This window comes from Mesoplodon bidens (assembly GCF_964165515.1).
Source record: "Mesoplodon bidens genome assembly, chromosome: 8".
Lineage (NCBI taxonomy): Eukaryota > Metazoa > Chordata > Mammalia > Artiodactyla > Ziphiidae > Mesoplodon > Mesoplodon bidens.
The window spans coordinates 65,163,572-65,190,165 of NC_138165.1; the positions used below are offsets into that span (position 1 = coordinate 65,163,572).

Here is a 26,594-nt window from a genome sequence, read left to right on the forward strand (position 1 = left end):
TAAATCTGAAAAACTACTTTTTGGTCTTTTCTCTTTTGTTTATCTTTAAAAATACTGCCTTGATCCACCGAGTTAATTTCACAAGTAGCTAAGTTTTTGATCCTCCATTTAACACAATAATTATACCTTTACCCAGATCAGTAAGCCCCTGAACTTTGTTTAATCTGCAGATACTGATAGGTTTTATAAGTATCACTGTATGAAAGCTGAACAACTGCAATTAAAATATTCTGATGCAATCGAAGTATGCAAGAAAGTTATTACTATAATTTAATGATGCACCTATTCTTTAAATAAATAATTAAATGTGAGAAAAAGAGGAATGACAGCTATTACAGTTTTTTTTTTTTTTACTACCCTATAGCTCATTTTTTAAAATATATATTGGAGTACAGTTGATTTACAGTGTTGTTTCAGGTGTACAGCACAATGATTCAGCTATACATATATCCTTTTCCAAATTCTTTTCCCATTTAGGTTATTACAGAATACCGAGTACAGTTCCCTGTACTATACAGTAGGTCCTTGTTATCTGTTTTAAATACAGTAGTGTGTATATATCAATCCCAAACTCCCAATTTATCCTTCGCCACCCCTCCCACCCCTGCACCTTTCTCCTTTGGTAACCATAAGTTTATTTTCTAAGTCTGTGAGTCTGTTTCTGTTTCGTAAATAAGTTCATTTGTATCATTTATTTTAGATTCTGCATGTAAGCGATATCATATGATATTTGTCTTTCTCTGTCTGACTTACTTCACTTACTATGATAATCTCCAGGTCCATAGCTCATGTTCTTAACACCATGTAGGAAAACAATAATTTAGGGATTAAAAATGTGGGATGCTATCTAAAGAAGATAGTGTCAATTAGAAAGATCATTGCTCAGAAATGGATGCAATAAAATAAAATGAAAACAAAAGCATAAATATCCTGAAGTAAACACTGGTAATGTCCTTTTAAGCAATAATCAAGAAAAAAAATTTTTCCCTTTTCTTAAATTTACTCATTTACTGAAATGGTGTTTATTGATTACCTCCTACTGTCTTTTCTATTTAATAATAATTACTGAGCACTGATCTAGTTATTGAAGAGCACATTGAACAAGACAGACAAATCTTCCCTAAAGAATTTTCATTGTATCGTGATGAGACAGACCCATGTCTTCATATGATCGTCCCTCTGTACCTGTCTATATCCTAACCTCCCATTCTGATAAGGATATCAGTCATATGAGATTAGGGCCTATTCTGATGATCTCATTTTAACTTAATCACCTATTTAAAGGCCCTCCCTCCAAATATGGCGACATTCTCAGGTACTGAGGGTTAGGATTTCTACATATGAATTTTAGGGGAACACAATTCAGTCCATAACAGAGCCCAAGGTTTTTATGGTGGATGATTAGATAGCACCTGCTCCCTAGCACATATCAAAATCCCAGATGCCCAGATAGAAAGCATGTGTCCAGCATAAACACTGTCTTTACAAACAGTCTAGGCACAGTGAACCCATGTAATCAGTTTGTTGAGTGGTTCAACTGCCAAGTTCCCAGATGCTAGTCATGAGAGAATCTTGCAAGCAGCCTTCTCTAAAAAAGAGAGCAGGCTCAGGTGTAGTGTATTAACCCTTTTGTACACAGGCTGACAAGTTCAAGCTTATTTTTAATTTGTGATATATTTTGGGCTAAATATACACATATGTTTATTATGATTACTAAATGATGCTTTGATTTTTAAAGGAGACAAAAAATATATTTTGCCAGTTAGCCCATAAGAAGCAATTTGGCCACTACTTTCATCTTATTCCCTAAGCTTATATAACTTTAAATACATTAACAGAAAATTATCCAGTGATTTTGCTTAAAGTTAGCAGAGTAAAGGTTTCAAAATACAAGATTAAAAAAAAGTTAATAAGAAGATAAATAAATAAATAAACATACATTAAAAAATAATAATAATACATAAATAAATAAATAAAAAGAAGTCAACATAACATTGGGTTTGCCAAAAAGTTCATTAGGCTTTGTCGTAATGAACCTTTTGGCCAACCCAATATTTGTCTTCTGTGAATATATCAGCTGCTACAGCAGTATTTTACTTAATGTTGACCTGTGGTCTGAAAAATTGTATTGGCTCTCTAAACATCTGATGTCTTACTTATGTCAACCCAGTTCAAAAATTTGCACTTGATATCATCTGAATATAATTTCTCAGAAAAATGGGAAATGTGCTTAGCTTTACCAGCTTACTGGTGACTTTTTGAAAAGGGAATCTTTCTATTTTTACTCTATGAAGAGGCAAATTACTCCACCTGGAATCATCACATATATATTCTGACTTTCAGAGAAGGGCCTATATTATAATAAAAAGTGAATTAAACTTGGTTGAAACTAAAAAAAAAGAAAAAGCATGAAAATTGAGGGAAAAGAATCTATATTGTCTCTGAAACAGAAAAAAATTATAAAAACTAGTTTTAGCCGTTACTTGAAACCACAACCTATGAGAAATATCTACTCAGGACAGAAAGACAATAACATCAGGCACTCAAGGAGTTTCCATTCTATTAAAGGGAGAGTGACAGGTTAAGAGACATTTTTGATGTATTGGGAAAAGTGCTAAAACGGAGGGAAGCACAGAGGAAGTGAATTTGACAAAAGCTTAGAAATGTCAGAAAGGCTTCCTAGAGGAGACAATACTTAAGCAGTCTTAAAGGCTGATTGCAATTAGCCAAGCAATGAAGTGCAAAGGGCTGTCAGGAAGAGGAAACAGCACAGCAAAGACACAGTCAGTCTTGAATCAGCAGGCTCAGAAGGGGAAGTATCTAGAATTTCTCAGCTTCCGGTTTGGGTAGATACTGATATTGTCACTGAGATGGGAAATGCAGGAAGAATAGGGCCTTTGTTTTGTTCTATGGTGGAAGGTGTGGGTTGAGATTTGAATATATTGAATTTGAGATGATTGTGAACATGCGTTCAAATTTAGGGGTCCTTAAGCATCTGCATGGCATTAAAACAAATAGAGCAGATGTAAAAGTACAGTGTACTGATTTAAGAAACTGCCTCGGGGGCCACTATTTAATAGTGATTGTCATTCTTCTTTAATCTTTGAAAAAATGGGGTATTTCTTGACAAGGCTGTTATAAAGGTTAATGTAGAGAGTGTTTAGCACAGAATCTGGAGTTCGCAAATTCTCAATAAATGGTAGGTATTATTACTAATGGCCCCAAAATAAGAGGATAAGAGTGTGCCAAGGAATCTAAGAGACTAAGTCCAAATTCCTGACATCAGATACAGTCTCTGCCCTCAAAGTACTCACAGTCTAGTTAGCTCCTTGAAGAAAGGGACCATATGTTTTTCTCATCACTGTATCCTTTAGTACCCAGCTCAGATGACTGGCCCAAAGGTGTCAGGCACTTTATAAATTTTGGCTGGATGGTTGAGAGGAGGAGAAAGAGGTATATAGGAGAAGAGCAAGAGAGGGAGCGAGGAGGGATTGGGAGAGAGAGAGAAGAGAGCTAGAAATGAAAGGGGAAGACTAGAGGGGGGTCGGAGGACGATATGTCCTGTGGCACCTGGAGCGGGGTGGGGGGAGAGGTTATGGGAACCTGGGGATGTGCTATGGTCACAGTCTACGGGGGGCGGGGGGGGCATGTAGAAAGCCAGGCCTCTGGCCCTAGAATGGGCTGCACAGTCACTCTTTTTTGTTTATTTTCTGCATGGAACCAAACCTTCTCGGAGGCCAGGAGAAATTAGCCAGCTGACACGCCAGCAAAGCTTTATACATTTTGATTCTGAGTTGGTTTGATTGAGGGCTGTAGGGTTCAGAGAGAAAAGATATTTCGACCTTGGCGCTCTGGGACCAGGCCCCTAGCACCGATTTCCTCAGCTCTGAGGCGCCCAGGCCTCGGGCGCAAGGGGCCGGCCCTCGCGGAGGGCACTCCTGTGTGACGCCCGCACATTCGGAGCCTGTGACGCCGCGAGGGTGGGGCCTCCGGAACTCGGGGTACCGGCATTCCGGCCCGGTGGGGACTGAGGGACAACGACGGGAAAGGGGCGCGAGGAGATGCGAGAGGGGAGGGCGGCGGAGGCGCAGAGGGGCCCAGGCCGGCTATGGAGTTGTACCTCAGCGCCTGCTCCAAGGCTGCCAACGTCGCCGCTGCCAAGACGGCCACCAGCAGCCTGGCCGCGGACAGCCAGCAGTGCGGAGACGTGAGTGTCAGAGAAGACTGGCCGTCCTCGTCCTCTTCCAGCCCTCAGGCCTGGTGGGGGCGTGGGGGGGCGCCGCGTACGGTCACGTGCGGTGCGTGTGGACCGTACCCGTCCAGCTTCTGGCGCCCTCGTGCGACGCGGCAGATGGCGGGGCTCCGGCTGCACTGGCCTCAGCTGGCCGTGGCGCGGCGGGAGGGAGCTGGTAACCCGGAAGCGGAGGTCTTTCCGGCTCTCTGGCAGGGCTGGACCCTTCCTTCAGTTCCTTAGGTTGGAGTGACAGTCGGTTGGCCTAAACTAACCTAAAGGAAAGACAAAACTCTCCAATTGTACCTGACAGGGCGCGCACAAAACCCACTTTCCGGGGGTCGGAGCGGCTCAACTACTGGATCTGCCTCTTGGGGTGAAGCTGCCTGTGATCCCAGGAAGCAACCCTTTATACTATACCACGAAATTAAGTGAAAAGGTAAAGTGATGTTTAATTGGCTTACGTTGGTTTCTTTGTACTTTTCGACTACTGTTAAATTCAGGCGCTAGCTACATCACGCGAAGTGCATTGAGGGAATTTGCACTCTCCTAAGGTATTGTTTAGGATGCGTACCAAGCAACGTCATCTAGTATGATTTGGACAGAATCATGGGCTAGAAAGTTTAGATTCTTAGTTCTGTCTTAATATGATTCCATAAATTATAAATTAATTTTATAACACTTCATTTATACCTATTTATTGAGATTTAATTCACTTAGAAGTATGTTTGGTTGAAAGGTGGAAGGTTATCTGTACTGGCTGGCATTTAATGATGTTATGATTTTAACCAATAATAACTTGGACAGAACTCTCATTACAGAACACCTCTCTTTGTTTTGAGCTGAATTCTGTTTCACACACGAAGTGCGAAAAAAAGTAGAGTTGAAATGAATTCAAGTGTTTAGTCCTTTAACCTGACTTTAGGAAAACAAGGCTCTGTCTCCCTGAGGAGACTCCATGATTTGCCCCAGCCTCCCCATCCAGTCTTTTCTCCAGTGCAGAGCCTCTGCTTTTTGGGGTCTTTTATACCTACTCACACAGACCATGTTAATACTTCTGTGACTTTGTTCACCTTGCCTCCCAAGCCTGGCATACCCTTTGCTCTTCTCCCCAACTATGAATTTGGGCCATCTTTCAAGATTCCTTCTCAACCCTTATAGCCCCCCACTTAGCTTATATTTCCTTATAATTTGCATTGCCCTTGGTCTGTGTAATTTTACTCAGCGCTATAATTTTATAATTTAAATCTTACTGGGTTATAGTGTACACTGCCCTCAAACTCTTCCATGTTTTTAGTCCTCAGTGTGACCCCCTCTCTCAAACCTCCGCATTCCTTGATTCAGTACTTAACACTGAAGAAGGTTCAATACATTCTTTTTGAGCAGTTGCTTTGATCAGTATTGCAAAAAATTCTACAAGGAAGAATTCTGAGTTACCCCCTTACTCATCTAGTATTTATGATGTCATCAGAAATGAGTAGGGCCCTTCATATTTGATACTTGCCTAATAAACATGATTTCTTAAAGTAAATTTTGTTTTTGGAAAATACATAATTTCCCTTTTTAAAAAGAAGTCTCTTCTACTAGAATACAGCAAGTTAACTAAAAATATGCCAACCTCACACAATTTGACTATATACAATTTGTCATATACACATAAAGCAGCTTTCCTAAAGCATGCTTGAAACCTATATCACTCCTTTTTATTATGTAAACTTAGCCCTGTCTTCTGTCTGCTTCCTCAAATATTGTTTGCTGTATTACCATTTTCTCTGTCAAATAATACTTCACTTGCCAACTACTTTTTAAAAAGATGTTCTCTGTTCTTTATTACATTCATTTTCCCCCAAACTCTTCATTTAATCATAATTAGGCCCAATTTCCCTGAAGACTGACTTTGTACTGAAAGAAAAAGGATATCAATCTCCTCAATGAAGTAGTGCTTTATATTTATACTTTTAGTTGTTTCTTTCCAATTATTTTAATTGACAACAGATGGGTTACCCTGACACTAGTAAATGGGTTTGTATTGGGTTGCCCAAAAAGTTCATTCAGATTTTTCGGTAAGATGTTACTGAAAAACCCGAATGAACTTTTTGGGCAACCCAATATGAAAGGTGTTCTTTGTTTACAGGTCACTAGTCCAGGGCTGGTTTTGAGAAATATAGGCCATCAAAGATAAAATTCAACATCTAAAAGAAGTTGACAGGTAAACATCAACATCTAAAAGAAACAATCCACTCCTTGACTCATGATTTTTGACTATTTCCCTTACAGGAAAGATACAAACTTCTTATCTGGTCTCACTGAATTTAAGACATTGCCCTATAGAATTCCCTTTTTTTTTTCTTGCCTTCTCAGGGAAGCTTTGGTAATTAGGGAATTCTACTTTACAACTTAGACCGCTTGGAAGAGATTAAAATCTGGTATTAAGCAAGTGGTCAGAAACTTACCAGGAAGCTTTTAAATGGATAAGGAACACTAGCGTCCTATCAGGTTCCCCAGTCTCCCCTTTTGTCCACATAAGAAGAATCCTCATACTTACCTTGAGGGAGTTCTTTTTAGGGTCCCAACCCAGGCTCCTTAGTGTTCAGAATCTAACTGAGGTGGCAACCGCCAGACAGAACACAGACTGAGCACAAATTGGTACCTCCAGACAGTTCTGGATTGATGCACAATGTGTGGGGTCATATAAATTGAATTAGATGCCTGCAGACAGGGCATGTGCTCTCAGGTTTGCCACATCTCCCACACATTCCAATTGCCTTTCACTTGAGCCAATTCCTGCTTTGACATCACTTTAGACTAAAATTTCTGTTGTTCTGGCCAAGAAAACCTAAAGGAAAGCACAAAGATAGGATGCAAAGACAACATTCGGACGACTTCCACACCTGCTTCCATCCTCTACTTTTTCCCTTTCAGAGGTTCTCCCATTACCCATTATCACTATCCTGCTATTGAAAAATTTTTGAAAAATGGACTAAGTACTCACATCCCCCCCAAAATTTTAACCCCCCCTCACTTTGTAATGTTTTAACTTACAGATGAGATTAAATAATTCATCTGCTTCCTCTAAAGTAACAGATATAGCAATATGACTATTAGCTGATATTTTCCTTCTTTTATATGTTAATGACTACTTCATAAGGTTGTATTTGGTCTTTACACATATGGAGAAACCTCGATCCCTATCAATATCCTTTATAATTGGTTCTTCAATATGTTGAACTGTATAATATAGACCTTGAATTTTTTCCTGATTATAGTGCTCAGAAATCATTTGGTTTCTTGTATTAGATAAGAACTCAAAATACATTCTTTAATTCATCATCTTTAATATCTGAGTTTTACTTTTTTTTTTTTTTTTTTTGCGGTATGTGGGCCTCTCAGTGTTGTGGCCTCTCCCGTTGTGGAGCACAGGCTCTGGACACGCAGGCTCAGCGGCCATGGCTCATGGGCCCAGCCGCTCCACGGCATGTGGGATCTTACCGGACTGGGGCATGAACCCGTGTCCCCTGCATCAGCAGGTGGACTCTCAACCACTGCACCACCAGAGAAGCCCTTACTTCTATTTTTTGTCAGAGTTGTTTCAATGAATTTTTGTGAAAGATTTTCTGTTTTCCTTTGTTTTCAGATTATTGAGATATAATCATGATAATTGATATTATCCCTTTATCCTTCTAATGCAGTGCCTTGATCTGGAAGAGGGAGGAGGAAAAGGGAGAATCTTAGTATTAGCTTTATACATTAAAAACAAATTTTATCCTATTCCCTTTCTTTTCCTTTCCTCCTCCGTTTTCTAGCTTTGGGTCAGGAGCTGATGGAGATTGGGGTGGGGGGGCGTGGATTAATTGAGTGAGGGTGGATTTTTAGAATAATTCAGGTCAGTGAAGAAAAGAGGTAGGGATAAGAAATTAACATTGCCCATTCCAAATTCTTCTATTGCTGGTTTTTCCCCACTTCACATTCTTTTTTTTTTTTTTTTTTTTTTTTGCGGTATGCGGGCCTCTCACTGTTGTGGCCTCTCCCGTTGCGGAGCACAGGCTCCGGATGCGCAGGCTCAGCGGCCATGGCTCACGGGCCCAGCCGCTCCGCGGCATATGGGATCCTCCCGGACCGGGGCACGAACCCGTATCCCCTGCATCGGCAGGCGGACTCTCAACCACTGCGCCACCAGGGAGGCCCCACTTCACATTCTTGCATGCTTTATTTTCAGTGAACAATCTGGTATTTTAATAGGTTGATATTACAAGTAAAATTCATTAATTGTATGTTTAAATCCATGTTTGCAGCTTTTCCGACCTTCTTATGGTTTTAACCTGACTGATCCTTATTGTCGACTTTTGGAAAACCAATATAAAAGTCTCCATGATCCACATTTAAGAGCCTACCATACTCGTAAAGACATCTTGATGAGATTAAAGGAAGGTGGCTACATCACCAGCAATAATAAAGTGAGTTGAAGATAATTTTTTTTTAATCATTGAAAACCTCCAAGACTTGGTATAAGCTTGCTTCTGTACCTCACTGGGTGACCTGTATCACCTTTAACTTGGTCAAAAGAGATACTTAATGGAAAAGTCCATAAATTATTCAGTATTTGGATCAAAGGAAATCAGACAGCAGTTGTTTTCTAAGTGAAACTACTTCCTCATTTACCTTTTTTCTTTGTTATATCAAAAGATGATTACCAAATAATTTGAGGATATACAAATAATTTTCCCAACTGTATCATAGTCCTCTTTCTCTGTCTCTAATGGCATATATGCTTGTCAAGGATTATGTCCTGTATACTTTTTAAAAACTTTAGACAAAATAAGAACCTAGCAAAATCAGCCTGATAGAGTCCTGATAGACTCTATTCTTATTGGGGTTGAACATTATTACATTGGTATTTTTTAATAGCTCCAATTGTGTGTACTCAATTCCTTATCATGGCATAAGTCATATTAATAACGTAATGTTATTTGGATAGCAGTTTCCTGTTGATTAACAATTTTAGAGCGATATTACTTACAAAATTGTTAGCAACTTATTACTCGATATCAAAATGTTATTTTTGCTCTGGAAAGTAATTGCTTTGATTATAAAATATTTGTATTTACATATTTTTGTTGTTATTCTTGTTTTGTGTGTGTTTTTTTTTAGATTGTATGTACCTTGAGGGAATTGAATAAGTACAGGCAATATCTTACCAGTTTAAAACTAGACTTTGAAAGAAACTATATAAGAGAACAAGTAAGTTAAATACTTAAATTTGTTTTTTTTTTTTACATAGAGTTTGGAAGAAAGGTTTGTATACAAAGTATTGTCTTATAATATTTTACTTTGAATTTTGATAACTTAATTTTTCCGAGTAAAAATTTAGAGCCATAGCAAATAATATTTTGAGGTTCCTATTTTGTGCCAAGAGAAGGAAAGGGACCAAGTCATCTATTAATATGCCAGTGGTAGCTGACACAATTTAGTAACTAAATTGCTACTGAGATGTGTCCCTTCTACGTGAGCTGGGACCAATGGGAAGAGTCCATTGTAGTAGCAAGATTCTTAAGCTGGAAACCAAAACAGCTTAAGTAACAGGAGAGGAACAGTATGAATAGTTATAACATCCTAAAGGTGACTCAAAGAACATGTACACTGTATGTTTGTAGCCACACACATGTGGCTGTGTTCATACAGTAAAAAATGTCCTTAAAGGTGAAGTGGAATGATTGGTATACAGTGAGTGGGTAAAGTTAGTGACTTCCTTTCACATTTTCACTCAAAGTTCATGTGACAGTGTGTGCACATGTGTGCCTGCGTGAGTGAATTCAGGCGTTAGAGTCAAGAGAGTTGGGTAAAAATGAGAAAGGTGCTCATACGTGTACTTTTACAAGTTTATGTTCTAAGGTCAAGAGAGTTGTATGGAAATGAGGATGACTCCCCAGTACTTTTAAGTGTTCTATATTTCCCCCCATTTCCTCCTCTGTACCTACAGTTTCTCCTCTGCTTCTTCCATTTTTTAAAATTTCTTCAGAATGGGTAGAAAAATAAGCTGAAATATTTATCTTTTACTTTCAGAGAGAGAAATCTTTACTTTGGTTCAGTTGTCCATGTCTGCAGTGGATTCAAAATAGATTTAAATGCAGTTAGGGACTTCCCTGGCAGTCCAGTGGTTAAGACTTCACCTTCCAATGCAGGGGGTGTGGGTTCAATCCCTGGTCCGGGAGCTAGGATCCCACATGCCTCAGGGCCAAAAAACTAAAAACATAAAACAAAAGCAATATTGTAACTAATTCAGTAAAGACTTTAAAAATGGTCCACATCAAAAAAAATCAAAAAAAAAAAAGATTTAAATACAGGTAAACAATGTTAGTTATTTACAAAGTATGGGAATTTTACTAAATGCTAAATATGAAAAGACATATCAAACAACAGTTTTCTGGGAAATGTTTTAAAAAATTTATATATACATATATACACACATATACATACATATACATATATATGATACACACTTTTTCTTAATAGAAAATGCTTGCAAAACAAGTAAATAAACTACAGGAAGACAATCAAATACCTGGACGTTCTGATGTTGCACAGTTCCAAAATTGGTTGTTACAGGAGGGCACCCCATCTATTGAGGACCAGGAACGATTAATAAGTCACAGGTGAGATTGAAGTTAATGCATATTTTATGTATATAATGTGGACCCAAATAAGTTGGAAAATACTACAAATAATTGAAGGTAGGAAATTTGTTAAAGTACTGGATGCTATTTAACTCCACTCTTTCCGTATGGAGAGGAAGGGAGATCAAGAAGTACAGGAATTGGAAACTTGGGTGCCAAGGCTAAAGATGAGTTTCTACTAGAGAAGATAGAGTTTCTGGGAGTTCAAGAGGTAATCCAAGCTGATAACTGAAGAATTAGTCAAATCCAAAATCCTTCCTATAGTAAGAGATGGTGGGAAAGTATCTTTAGCACATGCCTCTAATAATAGTTTTTATGGGTCTTCTTTAAGCTCTGACAGCATTAAGTTTGAGGAAATTAATGCAAAGTCAAAAAAGGAAGTTTGGTATAACTTTATCTAATACTAATATAAACATGCATTATCTCAAAAAAAAAATCTGCAAGCTCTTTAGATATTATCTACTTACATTCAATCATTACCTTTCCATGGTCAAGACCATTTCTTACTATAGTTCTTTCCTCCTCCTCCATTAAGGTGAGAAATGAAGCTGCATTACCTGATTTTATGTTCCATGGCAGTTCCATAATACAGGTTGACATACCAGAGACCCAGACTATATATGGAAGATATGTTCAAGGCCTTATAAATTACAAGGGGCTCAACACACATCTTTCTAAGGAAATTCAAATCTGATTTTTTCCAGATTTGAAGTCAGTGTTTCAGTTATTTCAGTCTTCTTTGCAAACTCATATTCCTAAGCCTATTGTGAATATGTACTGTACAAGATGTTTTTAATCAGTCTGCTCCACATTTTATCATTGTCTTGGCCATAACAACAGATTCTTATATGTATAGTAGGGAGATCTGTATAATGAATAAAATATGTTGAGTTCATGGGTCAGGCTGGCTTAAAGTCCATGAACAGAGCTGATAGAAAAACAGTAAAATTCCTGTAGCTCAAGAAATAAAAAGCAAGAAAGGTGGTAATTTGGGAATATCAAAGCAGATGATGCCATAATAAGGAAAACTCCCAATTCACCTTCACTTACATTTGCATTTTTACTTAGATATTTGGATATGATAAGTAGGGAATTAGAACATCTTGAGTGCACAGCAGAAGAGCAAAGCCTAATACGGATGGATAGAGAAGAAAGACGACAGCGAGAACACACAAGAAGAAAACTTAGTCTTCATAGAAACATTGAAGAGGTGAGAGACAACAAATTTAAAATATTGAGAGAAAAATTGTGTACAGTTATTTCATTTGTAAATAATTTGAGCTGTCCATCATACTTTTTTTTTTTATTAGTTTCTGCTTTATAACAAAGTGAATCAGTCATACCATCATACTTCTTGAAGTCATTTCAAGTCTAAGCATTTTACCCACATTGATCGTTCTTCACAGCTATGATATGCATGTTGTTACATAAAATGAGGATGACACCACAAACTACGTATATGAGCTAATATCTGCTCTTAAAGTGATGATGGTGAAAGTTACTAGATATTGTTTAACTCTCCTATAGCCCTCAGTGTGGAGAGGCAAAAATTTTAAATTTAGCTTTAGTTAAAAATAACCATCCCTGCATTCCTAATAGGAGTGCAGTGAAGGAAGTGCATTCTAAAGCCAACATATGACTTCAGTTACGCTTGACCTGATTTCTGTTAGGCTCTTGACTTGTTCTAACTTGCTTGTTGGTTTATTGTGAATACATACTGAATACAGTAACATCGTGCTCTTTAGGAATGGGAGACAAAAGAGATGTTACTTCTAACAAGGATCGGAGAAGATGTTAAAAGAGAAGCTAGGATAGAGGAACAACTGCGTAAAAGCAGAGAAGAGAGTGACAGGAAGGTAGGGTGAGCTTTAACCTCTAATTGGGGCTGTTTGAGGACAAACTTTTGATAGTTTTGATTTTTGAATGTAGTTCACTTTGTGCGATGATAGAATAGTTACCCCAAATGATTTGTATTATACAGAACTGGAAGTTATAAAAACTTTTGCTATATTTTGGTCATATTGCAACTATAATATAAAAAGTACTTCTCTATTTTTTGATATAACTACTTTAGACTTTATCTCACACCATAAACTACACTTGTAATTCCCATAGAAAAAAATGACATAACTGATTGTTTTTCTTAGAATCAGAATTTCTTGGAGAAAGTTCTCAATTTTTTCCCACCAGTTAATTTTTTTAGAGTAACTGTTTTGAACCTTAAATAATATGTAATATTTTATGATTCAGAGTATAAATCAGTATAAAGAGAAAGAAAATTCATTTGTAATCCCAGCACCACCCTATTTATTGGTATACATACACACACAACTACATACACATACATTGCATAATATTTCTATGAATATTTACATATTGCAATAAATACATGTTATTGTTCCTTATAGGCTATTTTGTAGACTGCTTTTTCATTTAATGAAATAACATTGACAACTCTTCATGTCAATAAATATTAACCTAAAATAATCTAATCTAAATGATTATTTTACGTAGTATGTTGTTGACAAACCTATATGTAAGTATAAGATTAACATAATTTGGTTATACTGCTATCTACTGCTATATAATTTTTTAAATATTGGAAATTGAAATATGTTGGTAATCTTTTATTCTACCCTTCATACATGTACCTTTAAGTATTGTCAGGGATTCATTACCCATATGGCAAGCTCAGCTTATTCTAATTTACTATAATTATTATTTTCTAGTATTTAATTTTTCACCACTTTTTTACTGGAGTATAGTTGACTTACAACATTGTTAGTTTTCAGGTGTACAGCAAAGTGATTCAGTTATACATGTACATATATTCATTCTTTTTTAGATTCTTTTCTCATATAGGTTATCACAGAATATTGAATAGAGTACCCTGTGCTATGCAGTAGGTCCTTGTTGGTTATCTATCTTATATATAGTAGTGTGTGTGTGTTCATCCCAAGCTTCTGATTTATCCCTTCCCCCACCACGTTTCCCCTTTGGTTACCCATAAGTTTGTTTTCGATATCTGTAGGTCTGTTTCTGTTTTGTAAATAAGTTCATTTGTTTCTTATTTTTTTTAAATTAGATTCCACATATGAGTTATATCCCATGATATTTGTCTTTCTCTTTCTGACTTCACTTAGTATGATAATCTCTAGGTCCATCCATGTTGCTGCAAATGGCATTATTTCATTTTTTATGGTAGAGTAATATTCTATTGTATATATGTACCACATCTTCTTTATCAATTCCTCTGTCGATGGATGTTTAGGTTGCTTCCGTGTTTTGTCTACTGTAAATAGTGCTGCAGTGCACACTGGGGTGCATGTATTCTTTTAGATTATAGTTTTCTCTGGATATGTGGCCAGGAGGGGGATTGCTGGATCATATTGGATTGCTGGATCAAAAATAGAATCATAGGGCTTCCCTGGTGGCTCAGTGGTTGAGAGTCTGCCTGCCGATGCAGGGGACATGGGTTCGTGCCCCGGTCCGGGAAGATCCCACATGCCACGGAGCATGGTTATTTATGGTTTCCTCTGCTGTGCAGAAGCATTTAATTAGGTCCCATTTGTTTATTTTTGTTTTTATTTTCATTACTCTAGGAGGTGGATCAAAAAGATATTGCTGCAATTTATGTCAAAGAGTGTTCTGCCTATGATTTCCTGTAAGAGTTTTATATTGTCCGACCTTACATTTAGGTCTTTGATCCATTTTGAGTTTATTTTTGTGTATCGTGTTAGAGAGTGTTCTAATTTCACTCTTTTACGTGTAGCAACAACATGCCCTAGGTTTCCTCTTAATTTTTGCCTGATCACATTTGCTTTTCAAGGAGTCTTGGCCAATTTTAGTGACATCTAGTGCAGTGGATCAAATTATGGCACTGGGAGTGTCCACTAAACATGACCACTGATGGTAGGCATGGTAACACCACAGGCTACCTGAGGCATCTTAATGGCAGGGCTATTTGAATTATTGATATTTCCAATGCAGCTATTCTAAACTGTCTTTTTTGAATCATGTTTTAATATGAGAGGTTTTCAATTCATTTGTATATGTTTCTTAATATATTTATATTTTTTGCTTTCAGATTTGATATTATCTGTATTTTTACTCCAATTTATGTGCTTAAGTTACAGGGTTGTCAAAAACTTTAAAGCTATCTGTCTTGGCTTCTTTGTCAAAAATCAGTTGTATTAGTCTAAATTTACTCCTTTTCTGCTCTTTGCCCTATTTGTCTGTTATACTACCTTGATTATTATACCTTTAATAATTGTTTAAATCAGTAATGTTAGCCTTCCAAGTTTGTTTTTCTATTTTGAAGTTGTTTTGGTTAATCTAAGCCCTTTACATTTCTGTATAAATTTTAAAATCATCTTGTCAATTTCTGCCAAGAAATTTTGCTGAGATTTTGATTGGAATTGTATTGACCCTGTAGGTCAGCTTGGGCAGAATTGATCTTTTGATAATACTGGGTCTTCCAACTCATGAACCAAATACCTCTCTCCATTTATTTAGGTTTTCTTAATTTTTCTTCTCGTGTACTCATGTAATTTGAAGTGTACAGCTCTTACACATCTTTCGCTAGATCCATCTCTATGTATTTCATGATTTATGCTATTGTAATTTGTATTTTTAATTTCAAATTCCAATTGAGGTTAGGATATAGAAAAGTAATTTTTAATATTAATTTCATATCTTGTATTGATAAAAACACTTATTAGTTCTAGTTGTTTTATTCTAGGTACCAATCGATATTCTACATGAATGATCATGTTGCTAGAAATAAAAGTCGTTTAATTTCTCATTGAACATGGATGCCTTTTTATTTTATTTTCTTGCCTGACTGCACTGACTAGAACCTCCAATATTATGTAGAATAGAAGCAATTATAATGGACGTTATTATCAATTTTTTTTGTCCTATCTTGCCTCTCTACAGACATAATAGGCTGCTTGACATTGTACCAGGCTTCACTGATATGCTTTTCATTTTGTAATTTTTAAATTGAAATATAGTCAGTGTACAATATTATGTTAGTTTCAGGTGTATTACATAATGATTTGACATTTGCATACATTATAAAATGATCACCACAATAAGTCTAGTAATCCTCTGTCCCTATACAAAGTTATTATGATATTATTGACCATATTCCCTATGCTATATATTTTGTCCTTGTGATTCATTTATTATATAACTTGAGGCTTGCACCTCTTAATCCCCTACATCTATTTCACCCACTTCCCACCTCCTCCCTTCTGGAAACCACCTGTTTCTTCTCTGTATCTGAATCTGTTTTATTATGTTGTTGTTCATTTTATTTTTTAGATGCTACACATGATATGCAGTATTTGTCTTACTCTGACTCATTTCACTTAGCTATAATATCCTCTAGTCCATCCACATTGTCACAAATGGCAAGATTTCATTTTTAATGGCTGAGTAATATTCCATTGTATGTGTGACCACATCTTCTTTATCCATTTGGCTATGGATGGACACTTAGGTTGCTTCCATATCTTGGCTACTGTTAATAACGCTGCAGTGAACACTGGGGTGCATGTATCTTTTGTATTAGTGTTTGTACTTCCTTTCACCCAGAAGTGAAATTCCTGGGTCATATGGTAGCTCTATTTTTAATTTTTTGAGGAGTTTCCATACTGTTTTCCATAGTGGCTGCTACCATCTAATAATTTACAATCCTACCAACAGTGCCTTGAGGGTTGCCTTTTCTCCACATCCTCACCATTTGTTATTAGTTGTCTTTTTAATGATAGCCATTCTGGCAGGGGTGAGGTGGTAACTCATTGTGATTTTGATTTGCATTTCCCTGAAGAAAAGTCATGTTGAGCAAGTCCTCTGACCATATTTAGGTTGGCTTGTTTTTTTTTGTTTGTTTGTTATTTTGATGAGTTGTAAGATTCCGTTGTGTATTTTGGATATTAACCCTTTATTGGGTGTATCGTTTGCAAATATCTTCTCCCATTCAGTAAGCTGCCTTTTGTTTTGCCAATAGTCTACATGTCTGAAAACGTTTTAGTTTGTTGGAATCCCATTTGTTTATTTTTGCTTTTTTTTTCTTGCCTGAGGAGACAGATCAAAGTAATAATAATAATGCTAACATCGATGTCAAAGAGCATACTGCCTGTTTTCCCCTAGGAGTTTATTGGTTTGGGGTCTTACATTTAAGTCTTTAATCCAATTTTGAATTTGTTTTTTGTATATGGTATGAGAAAGTAAATCAGTTTGATCCTTTCCCTGTAGCTGTCCAGTTTTCCCAGCACCATTTATTGAAGAAGCTGTCTTTTCCCTGTTGTATATTTCCCTGTTGTATATTTATTTATTGTAGATTAATTGACCATATAAGTGTGGGTTTATTTCTGGGCTCTCTTCTGTTCCAGTGATATATGTGTCTGCTTTGGTGCCAGCTCCATACTGCTTTGAACTGTAGCTCTGTAGTATACTTTGAAATCAGGGACCATGATTTTGGTCATCTTTCTCAAGATTGTTTTGGTTCTTTAGGGTCTTTTGTGTTTTCTTACCAATTTTAGAATTATTTGTTCTAGTTCTAAAAAATGCCATTGGTTAGGGTTAAGGATTACATTGAATCTGTATATTGCCTTGGGTAATATGGTCATTTTAACAATATTAATTCTTCCAATTCATGAGCACAGTATATCTTCCTATTTGTCTTCAGTTTATTTTATTAATGTCTTATAGTTTTCAACTGTAAGTCTCTTACCTCCTTTGTTAGAGTTATTCCTAGGTATTCTTTTTGATGCAACTGTAAATGTGATTCTTAATTTCTCTTTCTGATAGCTCATTGTTAGTGTGTAAAAACAAGACAGATTTCTGTATATTAATTTTGTATCCTGCAACTGTACTGAATTCATTTACTAATTCTAATAACTTCGGGGGGCATCTCTAGGATTTTCTATATATAGTATCATGCCATCTGCAAACAGACAGTTTTACATCTTCCTTTCCAATTTGGATGCATTTTATTACTTTTCTTGTCTAATTGCCATGGCTAGGACTTCCAATACTATATTCAAGAAAAGTGGTGAGATGGGGCATCCTTGTCTTATTCCTGATCTTAGAGGAAATGCTTTCAGTTTTTCACCATTGAGTATGATGTTGACTGTAGGTTTGTCACAGAGGGTCTTTATTATGTTGAGGTATGCTTCCTCTGTACCCGCTTTGTGGAGGGTTTTTTTTTTTTATCATAACTGGATGTTGAATTTTGTCAAAACTTTTTACTGCATCTAAGGAGAAAATCATATGATTTTTCTTCAGACTGTTAATGTGGTGTATCACATAGATTGATTTGCAGATATTGAACCATTCTTATATCCCTGGGATAAGTCCCACTTGATTGTGGTGTGTGATCCTTATAATGTATTGTCAAGTTCTGACTTCTAATATTTTGCTGAGGATTTTTACATCTTAGGCTCACCAGTGATAATGGCCTATAATTTCCCTTTTTTGTGGTGTCTTTGTCTTGTTTCAGTATCAGGGTGATGCTGGTCTCCTAGAATGACTTTAGAAGACCCTTCCTTCCTCTTTGATATTTTGGAATAGTTTGAGAAGAATAGGTGTTAACTCTTCTTTAAATATTGGTAGAATTCACCAGTGAAGCCCTCAGGTCCTGCTGGTTAAACTTCATTACTGGTATTTGGTTTGTTCATATTTTCCTCCCAATTCAGTCTTGGGAGAGTGTACATTTCTGGGAATGTATATTTCTTCTAGGTTGTATATTTTTTGGCATATAATTGTTCATAATAATCTCTTATCCTTTGTATTTCTGTGGTGTTGGTTGTAACTTCTTTTTCATTTCTGATTTACTTATTTGGACCCTCTCTTTCTTGATGAGTCTGGCTAAAGGTTTATCAATTCTGTTTATCTTTTCAAAGAACCAGCTCTTACTTTCATCGATCTTTTCCACCTTTTTTTTTAGTCTTTATTCCATTTATTCTGCTCTGATCATTATGACTTCTTTCCTTCTACTAACTCTGAGTTTTGTATGTTCTTCTCTTTCTAATTCTGTTAGGTGTGGGTTAGGTTCTTTATTTGAGAACTTTCTTGTCTCCTGAGGTAAGCTTGTATTGCTATAAACTTCCTTCTTAGAACTGCTTTTGCTCTGTCCCATTGATTTTGGATCATTGTGTTTCTGTTTTCTTTTGTTTCCAGGTATGTTTAGTTTGATTTCTTCAGTGACCCATTGGTTGGTTAGTAGCATGTTGTCTAGCCTCTACATATTTGTGTTTTTTGCAGGTTTTTTTCTAGTGGTGATTTCATTGTGGTCAGAAAAGATGCTTGATATGATTTCAATCTTCTTAAACTTATTTAGACTTGTTTTGTGGCCTAACATGTGATTGATCTGTGTTGGAGAATGTCCCACATGTACTTGAAAAGAATATGTATTCTGCTGCTTTCCAATGGAATGTTATATGTATATATAAAATCCATTGGGTCTAATGTGTTATTTGTTTTGTTTTGTTTTGTTTTGCGGTACTTGGGCCTCTCACTGTTGTGGCCTCTCCCGTTGCGGAGCACAGGCTCTGGACGAGCAGCCTCAGCAGCCATGGCTCACGGGCCCAGCCGCTCCGCGACATGTGGGATCGTCCCAGACCGGGGCACGAACCCATGTCCCCTGCATTGGCAGGCAGACTCTCAACCACTGCTCCACCAGGGAAGCCCCTAATGTGTTATTTAAGGCTAGTGTTTCCGTATTGATTATCTGTCTGAATGATCTATCTATTGATGTAAGTGGAGTGTTATTGTCCCCTACTATTATTTTGTTACTATCAATTTCTCCCTTTATATTTGTTAGCATTTACTTTGTGTATTTAGGTGCTCCTATGTTGGATACATAGATATTTACAATTGTTATATCTTCCTGGATCTATCCTTTTATCATTATGTAATATCCTTCCTTGTTTCTTGTCACAGTCTTTGTTTTAATGTCTATTTTGTCTGATAAAAGTACTGCTACCCCAGATTTTGTATGGAGTACTTTTTTCATCCCCTTAACTTTCGGTTTGTGTGTCTTTAGATCTGAAGTGAGTCACTTGTAAGCAGCATATATATGGGTCTTGTTTTTGTATTCATTCAGCCACTCTGTCATTTGATTGGAACATTTAGTCCATTTACATTTAAAGCAGTTACTGATATGTATGTACTTAATGCCATTTTGTTCATTGATTTGTGGTTGTTTTGTAGTTCTTTTACATTCCTTTAATCTTTTGCTCTCTTCCATTGTGACTTGATGGGTATCTTTAATATTATGCTTGGATTTGTTTCTCTTTTTTGTGTGTTTTATTATACATTTTTGGTTTGTGGTTACTGGGAGGTTCATGTGTAAAAACCCATATATATATATATATATATATATATATATATATATATATATATATATATATATATATAATTATTCTAGTTGATTATCTCTTAGATTCAAATGCATTCTAGCAACCCTACATTTTTACTCTCCCCTCCACTTTTAATGTTTTGATATATTATATTTTACATCTTTCTGTTTTATGTATCCCTTAACTACTTATAGTGGATATAGATGATTTTACTACTTTTGTCTTTTAACTTTCCTACTAACTTTATAAGTGGTTGATCCACTGCCTTTATTGTATGCTTGCCTTTACCAATGAGATTATTCCTTTTGTGTTTTTCATATTTCTAGTTGTGCTATTTTCTGCTTAGAGAAGTCCCTTTCACATTTCTTGTAAAGCCAGTTTAGTAATGCTGAACTCTTAGCTTTTGCTTATCTACAAAACTTATGAGCTGTCCTTCAAATGTGAATGATAGCCTTGCCAGGTATTCTTGGTTATAGTTTTCCCTTTCACACTTTGAATATAATGTGCCACTCTTTTCTAGTCTGCAAAATTTCTGCTGAAAAGTTAGCTCAGAGTCTTATGTGAGTCACCTTGTACATAACTAGTTGCTTTTCTCCTGCTGCTTTTACGATTCTTTCTTTAATTTTTGCCAATTTAATTATAATGTGTCTTGGTGTGGACCTCTTTGGGTTGATCTTGATTGGATTTCTTTGTGCTTCCTGGACCTGAATGTCTATTTTCTCTCCCAGGTTAGACAAGTTTTCATCTATTTCTTCAAATAAGTTCTCAGTCCCTTTCCCTCTCTCTTCTCCTTCTGGGACCCCTATAATGCAAATGATAGTGTGGTTGATGTCCAGAGATGTCTTAAACTCTCCTTATCTTGTTTAACTCCTTTTTTTCTTTTTTCTGTCCAGCTTGGGTCATTCCAACTACTCTGTCTTCCGGTTCACCAATCTGTTCCTCTCTATCAGCTAATCTGTTGATTCCTTCTAGTGTATTTTTTATTTTAGTTATTGTATTATTCAGTTCTGTTTGATTCTTCTTTATGTTTTCTAACTCTTGTTGAACTTCTCACTGGTTCATCCATCTTCTTCTGTGTTCCTTGAGCGTGTTTATGACCATTACCTTGAACTCAATTTTATCAGGTAGATTGTTTATCACCACTTTATTTAGTTCTTTTTCTGAAGTTTTGTTTGGAACATATTGCTCTCTCTCCTCATTTTGCCTAATTCTTTGTGTTTATTTCTGTGTATTAGGTAGATTAGTTACATTTCCCAATCTTGAAGAAGTGTCCTTATGTAGGTACCATCCTGTGACGCCCAGCAGCACACTCCCCACTGGTCATGAGAGCTCTGTGCTCTAGGGGTGTCCTCTCTGGGGGCTGCATGGGCTCTTCTCTTGCTTCTGCAGTTGCAGGGCTGAATACTTTGGTGCACTGGTAGGCAGGGCTGGCCCCTGGTCTGGTTGGCTGCCAGGCTGTGCCTCATGTGATGGCTGCCTACCCACTGGTGGACATAGCTGGGTCCTGATGCAGCTGGTTACAAGGCCCAGGGGGTCCCATGTCTCGTGCCAGCCAACTGGTGGGCAAAGCATGTCCTGGTGAGGCTGGCTGTGGGGCCTATGGTGGCTGGGTTAAGAACTAGTCACCTGTTGGGAGATGGTGGGTCACAGTGAGGCTCGTTGTATGGCCCAGGTGGATCCCAGGACTGGTGCCAGCTCCCTGGTGAGAAGACCATCCCCCAGGGCTAATAAGCTAGAGGGAGGATTCCAAAATGGCACTTGCCAGCACTGGTATCTTCATAGTAGAACAAGCCTCCCAAAATGGCTACCACAAGCATCTCCATCCCCAGAGGGAATGCCAGCTGCCTCCTATCTCTCCAGGAGTCTCTCCAAGATGAACAAGTTGGTCTGACCCAGGCTTCTTTCAACTTACTGCCTCTGTGCTGGGACTTAGAACATGTAAGATTTACATGTGCCCTTTAAGAACAGAGTCACTATTTCCTATAGCCCTCTGGTTCTCCTATACACAAGCCCTGCTGACCTTCAAAGCCAGATGTTCTTGAGGTTCATCTTCTTAGTGCAGGACCCCATGGCTGGGGAGCCTGATGTTGAGCTTGGACCTCTTTCTCCTTGGGAAGAACCTCTGCAATTGTGATTATCCTCTTGTGGGTCACCTACCCCAAGGTGTGGCTCTTGACTATACCTCACCTCTTCCTCTCCTAGCCATCTCATTGTGGTTACTTCTTTATATCTTTAGTTGTGGAAAATCTTTTCTGCCAGTCTTCATGTCATTTTCACAGTTGCTCTGCAGATAGTTTTAATTTCGGTGTGCCCATGGAAGGTGGTGAGCTCAGGGTCGTCCTACTCTGCCATCTTGGCCCCAGCCTCTCATTTTGTGATTTCTTTTTTCTCTCAGTGTTTCTTTTTAGATGGTTTCTTTTTCTGAACACGTATTAATTAATCTCTTTCCCTACAATATCTACTCTGCCATTAATGCATCCATTGCATTACTCATCTCACACATTAAAAAAAAAATTGATTTGGGCCCTTTTTATATCTTCCGTGTCTCTTGTTTACCTTGTAAATATATGGAATGTAGTTATGTTACCTGTTTTTTTTAAATTCAAGTATAGTTAATTTACAAGTCGTGTTAGCTTCAAGTGTGCAACAGTGATTCAGTTGTACATATATAGGTATATATAGATAGATGATTTTTCTGATTCTTTTCCATTATAGGTTATTACAAGATACTGCATATAGTTCCCTGTGCTATAGAGCAGGTCCTTGTTGTTTACCTATTTTATATATAGTAGTGTGTATATGTTAATCCCAGACTCCTAATTTATCTCTCCACCCACTCTCTGCTATCCCCTTTGGTAACTGTAAGTTTGTTTTCTATGTCTGTTGAGTCTATTGCTGCTTTGTAAATAAGTTCATTTGTATCAATTTTTTTTTAGATTCCACATATAAGTGATATATGATATTTGTCTTTCTCTGACTTCACTTATGTGATGATCTCTAGGTCCATCCATGTTGCTGAAAATGGCATTATGTAATTATTTTTTATGGCTGAGTAATATTCCATTGTATGTATGTGTGTGTGTGTATGTATATATATATATATATATATATATATATGCCACATCTTCTTTATCCATTCCTATGTTGATGAACATTTAGGTTGCTTCCATGTCCTGACTGTTGTAAATAGTGCTGCAGTGAACATTGGGGTGCATGTATCCTTTCAAATTAGAGTTTTCTCCAGATACCTGCGCAGAAGTAGGTTTGTAGCATCACATGATAACTCTATTTTTAGTTTATCTATTTTAATGTTGTCTTTAATTCTAACAGCCGTATCATTTCTGGATCATTTTTGATTGATTACTCACTTTATGGGTCATATTTCTGTGCTTCTTTATATGCTTGGTATTCTTTGATTAGATGCCAGATATCGTGAATTTTATATTGTGTGTGCTGAATATTTTCAGCTTTTTATAAATATTCCTTAGCTTTTTTTCTTGAATGTAGATAGGTAGTTTATTTGGAAATGGTTTGATTTTTATAGGTCTTGCTTTTTAATAGTTGTTAGATGGGGCCAGAGCCATGTTTAATCTGGGACTAGTTATTCCCCACTACTGAGGCAACATTTTAGTACTCTACCCAGTGCCCTATGACTTACAAAATTTTTCTGAGGTGGCTGGTGAGAATAGGCATCATAGGGAGGTGCCAAGTACTGTTTTCTTGAATCTTTTGGGATGATCCTGTCTTTGGTCTTGGATTGTTTCCTCACATACACATAGTGGTCCATTCCATTGCTGACTACTTTAGGAAATTCTCTGAGGATTTCTGGGTGTTTTTCTCTGTGCAGCTATCTCTTTTCTGGCACATCCAGTGTCAATATTAGTCCAGAGATTTACAGAGAGAAGTCAAATTTCATGTATGATGTTATGTTTACCTATAATATAATATATATAATTATATATTATTATAATATATTATTATATTATATTATATATTATTATATTTATTATATTATATATATTATCTGTATAATTATATATTGTATATTATATATATAATATATTATTATTATATATAATTATATATTATATATAATATATAATATAATAGGCCTGAGTGACTCTTGGTTAAGGAATCCTCCAACTGAAGATGATTTGAAATTGCCTAAACTCACCAGGAGAGCAATGCATTGAGATGCTATGTGTGTGCACAGTGAGATAAATTGCATCTAAGGGTTAAATATATTCTTCATGTTTGACCATGTGTGGAAATTTACCCCTTACTACCCTCCCAAATTTGTACTCAGAATAACCTCACAAGTCACAAGCCTTGCTCACTTCCAACATACTATCACATTTCAAATATTTATTTGTATTTCTAAACAGCAAGTTGATGTTAACCAATATACTTCTTTAATATTTTAGAAACAAACCCTTCTAGAGAAAAAAATGGCTTATCATTTACAAAAACTGCAAGAAAGTGGCATTAAAAGAGAAGATATGAAGAAAAATACAATTGATTACAGAGAACAAGATGGACCACATTATGAATGTGAGAACATTAAGGGCTGATGTAGCTATGTAGAAAGTGCTTGTCTGTGTATTTATGTAAAAGATCCTTTTACAAAACTCTGTTTGCTCATGTTTGCTACCTGCTTTGTGCCAGGGAAGGGTTCTAGGCATTTCCCTATCAATAGTTCAAGTTGAAAAGTAGACATATATGTAAAAATTAAAATAACCTTATCAAGTGGTTCAGCAGACAGGCTTGCCTATATTGCAGTTCTAACCAACTTCCCTATACTTAATATATTTTTTGCTACTGAAACCTTAAAAATTTGTAAGATAATTGCTATCACATACCAACATGGTGTTCTGCTATTTTGCCAGCCATAAAGAATAGACAGTACCAGAAAAGAACACAGGGGAAGAAGGAAAGGAGGAGGTAGAGAAAGATAGAAAGGAACAAAGAAAGGAAAAAAGGGAAGAAAGGAAAGTTAAAAGGGAAGAAAGGAAAGTTTAAAGGAAGAACATCAAGTCATTACTTTGTTATGCCCAATATCTACCAGCTTCCTTTTATTTTTAACATTTTAAGACTATAGTAGGAGTTATTAAATTAAGTAATGATATTAAAATTTCATGGCTAGAATACAAAAATGTAGACTTGTTTTAATTATCTGTGACTAAATGTATCAGGGAAGAAGATAATAATCTTCCATGAGTTATCATCATAGCATCCCGTCAATCCTATCTCTGTCCCATCAATCCTGTTTCTATGTGAGAGCCTCCATTTGTCACTTAAGTATATTACTAACTAGTCTCCATTGGCTCTTATTTTTACCTACCTCAGATCCATTTTTTACACTGCTACATAATTACAGGTAAAACTCTGTTCTGCTAGTTTTTTCTCCTAGCCTCAAAACAAAGATCCCTATTACCTCTTAAATAAAGCTCAGACTTCTTAGACAACGATTCATCACCATCTAGGGTCAAACCCAATCCTAACTTTATTTCACATTACCTCCTTGAAGAAGGCAGATATGATCTAGGGGTGATATGCTTAGGCTCTAGAGCCAAACTGCTGAAGTCGAAGTCCTGCTTTACCATTGTCTAGCCATGTAAATAGCTTGAACAAATTATTTAACCTCTTTGAATCATAATTTCATCATCTAAGAAGAAAATATTCCTAAATCCCATAAAGATCCCAAGAGTTCTGGCCCATAGTAAGCATTCAATTAATTTCATTGTCTAATCAAACGAGACTGCTGACCGTTCCTAAAACACAAGTGAACTTTTATACTTATGTGTCTCTCTTTATCCAAGTTTCTAGCCTGGAATGACATGCTGACTCTTTATCTCTTTAACTTCTACAATTCTTTAAGCTCCACTGTAAGTGGCACTACAAAAAGTCTTTCTTGATAACTGTAATTGGAAGATACCTGTCCTTCGAATCACTTATAGTACTTTGTATTATTCTTAATACATGTATTCCATACTTCCCACTGTCTTAATTACCTATTATATTGTAACTCCCACCTTTCTGTTTCACAGAGCACCTAGTTATTGTATGTATATATGTATATCTTTGTGTGTGTTTGTATACATGCATGCTCACTGAATGGACTAATTCAGTCTATTCAGCTCATTGAGATAATGATAGCAATTTCATCCTTCAAAAAAGAAATCACTTCAGAAACTATATACATCCCTTCATCAACAACCGTTAACTTTCTCATTTAATAGGAAAAGAGTTTCAAGAAGACATTTTTAAACACTTGTTGCCTCAAATCCCTTTTTTTGAAGAAGTGGGATATAAATCAATTTA

General features: G+C 36.5%; 1 protein-coding gene across 1 annotated transcript in view; it reads left to right on the plus strand.

The window, feature by feature from the left end:
- Window positions 1-4,108: 4,108 nt before the first annotated feature.
- FSIP2 (fibrous sheath interacting protein 2) overlaps window positions 4,109-26,594 on the plus strand; it is a gene marked incomplete at both ends in the record, with an annotated part of 126,543 nt that continues 104,057 nt past the window's right edge. The window contains 8 exons of the mRNA XM_081241752.1: window positions 4,109-4,207; window positions 4,545-4,670; window positions 8,524-8,685; window positions 9,380-9,469; window positions 10,742-10,881; window positions 11,971-12,112; window positions 12,648-12,758; window positions 24,698-24,839. Of these exons, the coding sequence (XP_081097878.1) occupies window positions 4,109-4,207; window positions 4,545-4,670; window positions 8,524-8,685; window positions 9,380-9,469; window positions 10,742-10,881; window positions 11,971-12,112; window positions 12,648-12,758; window positions 24,698-24,839 (1,012 nt within the window). The remainder of the gene's footprint in view (window positions 4,208-4,544; window positions 4,671-8,523; window positions 8,686-9,379; window positions 9,470-10,741; window positions 10,882-11,970; window positions 12,113-12,647; window positions 12,759-24,697; window positions 24,840-26,594) is intronic.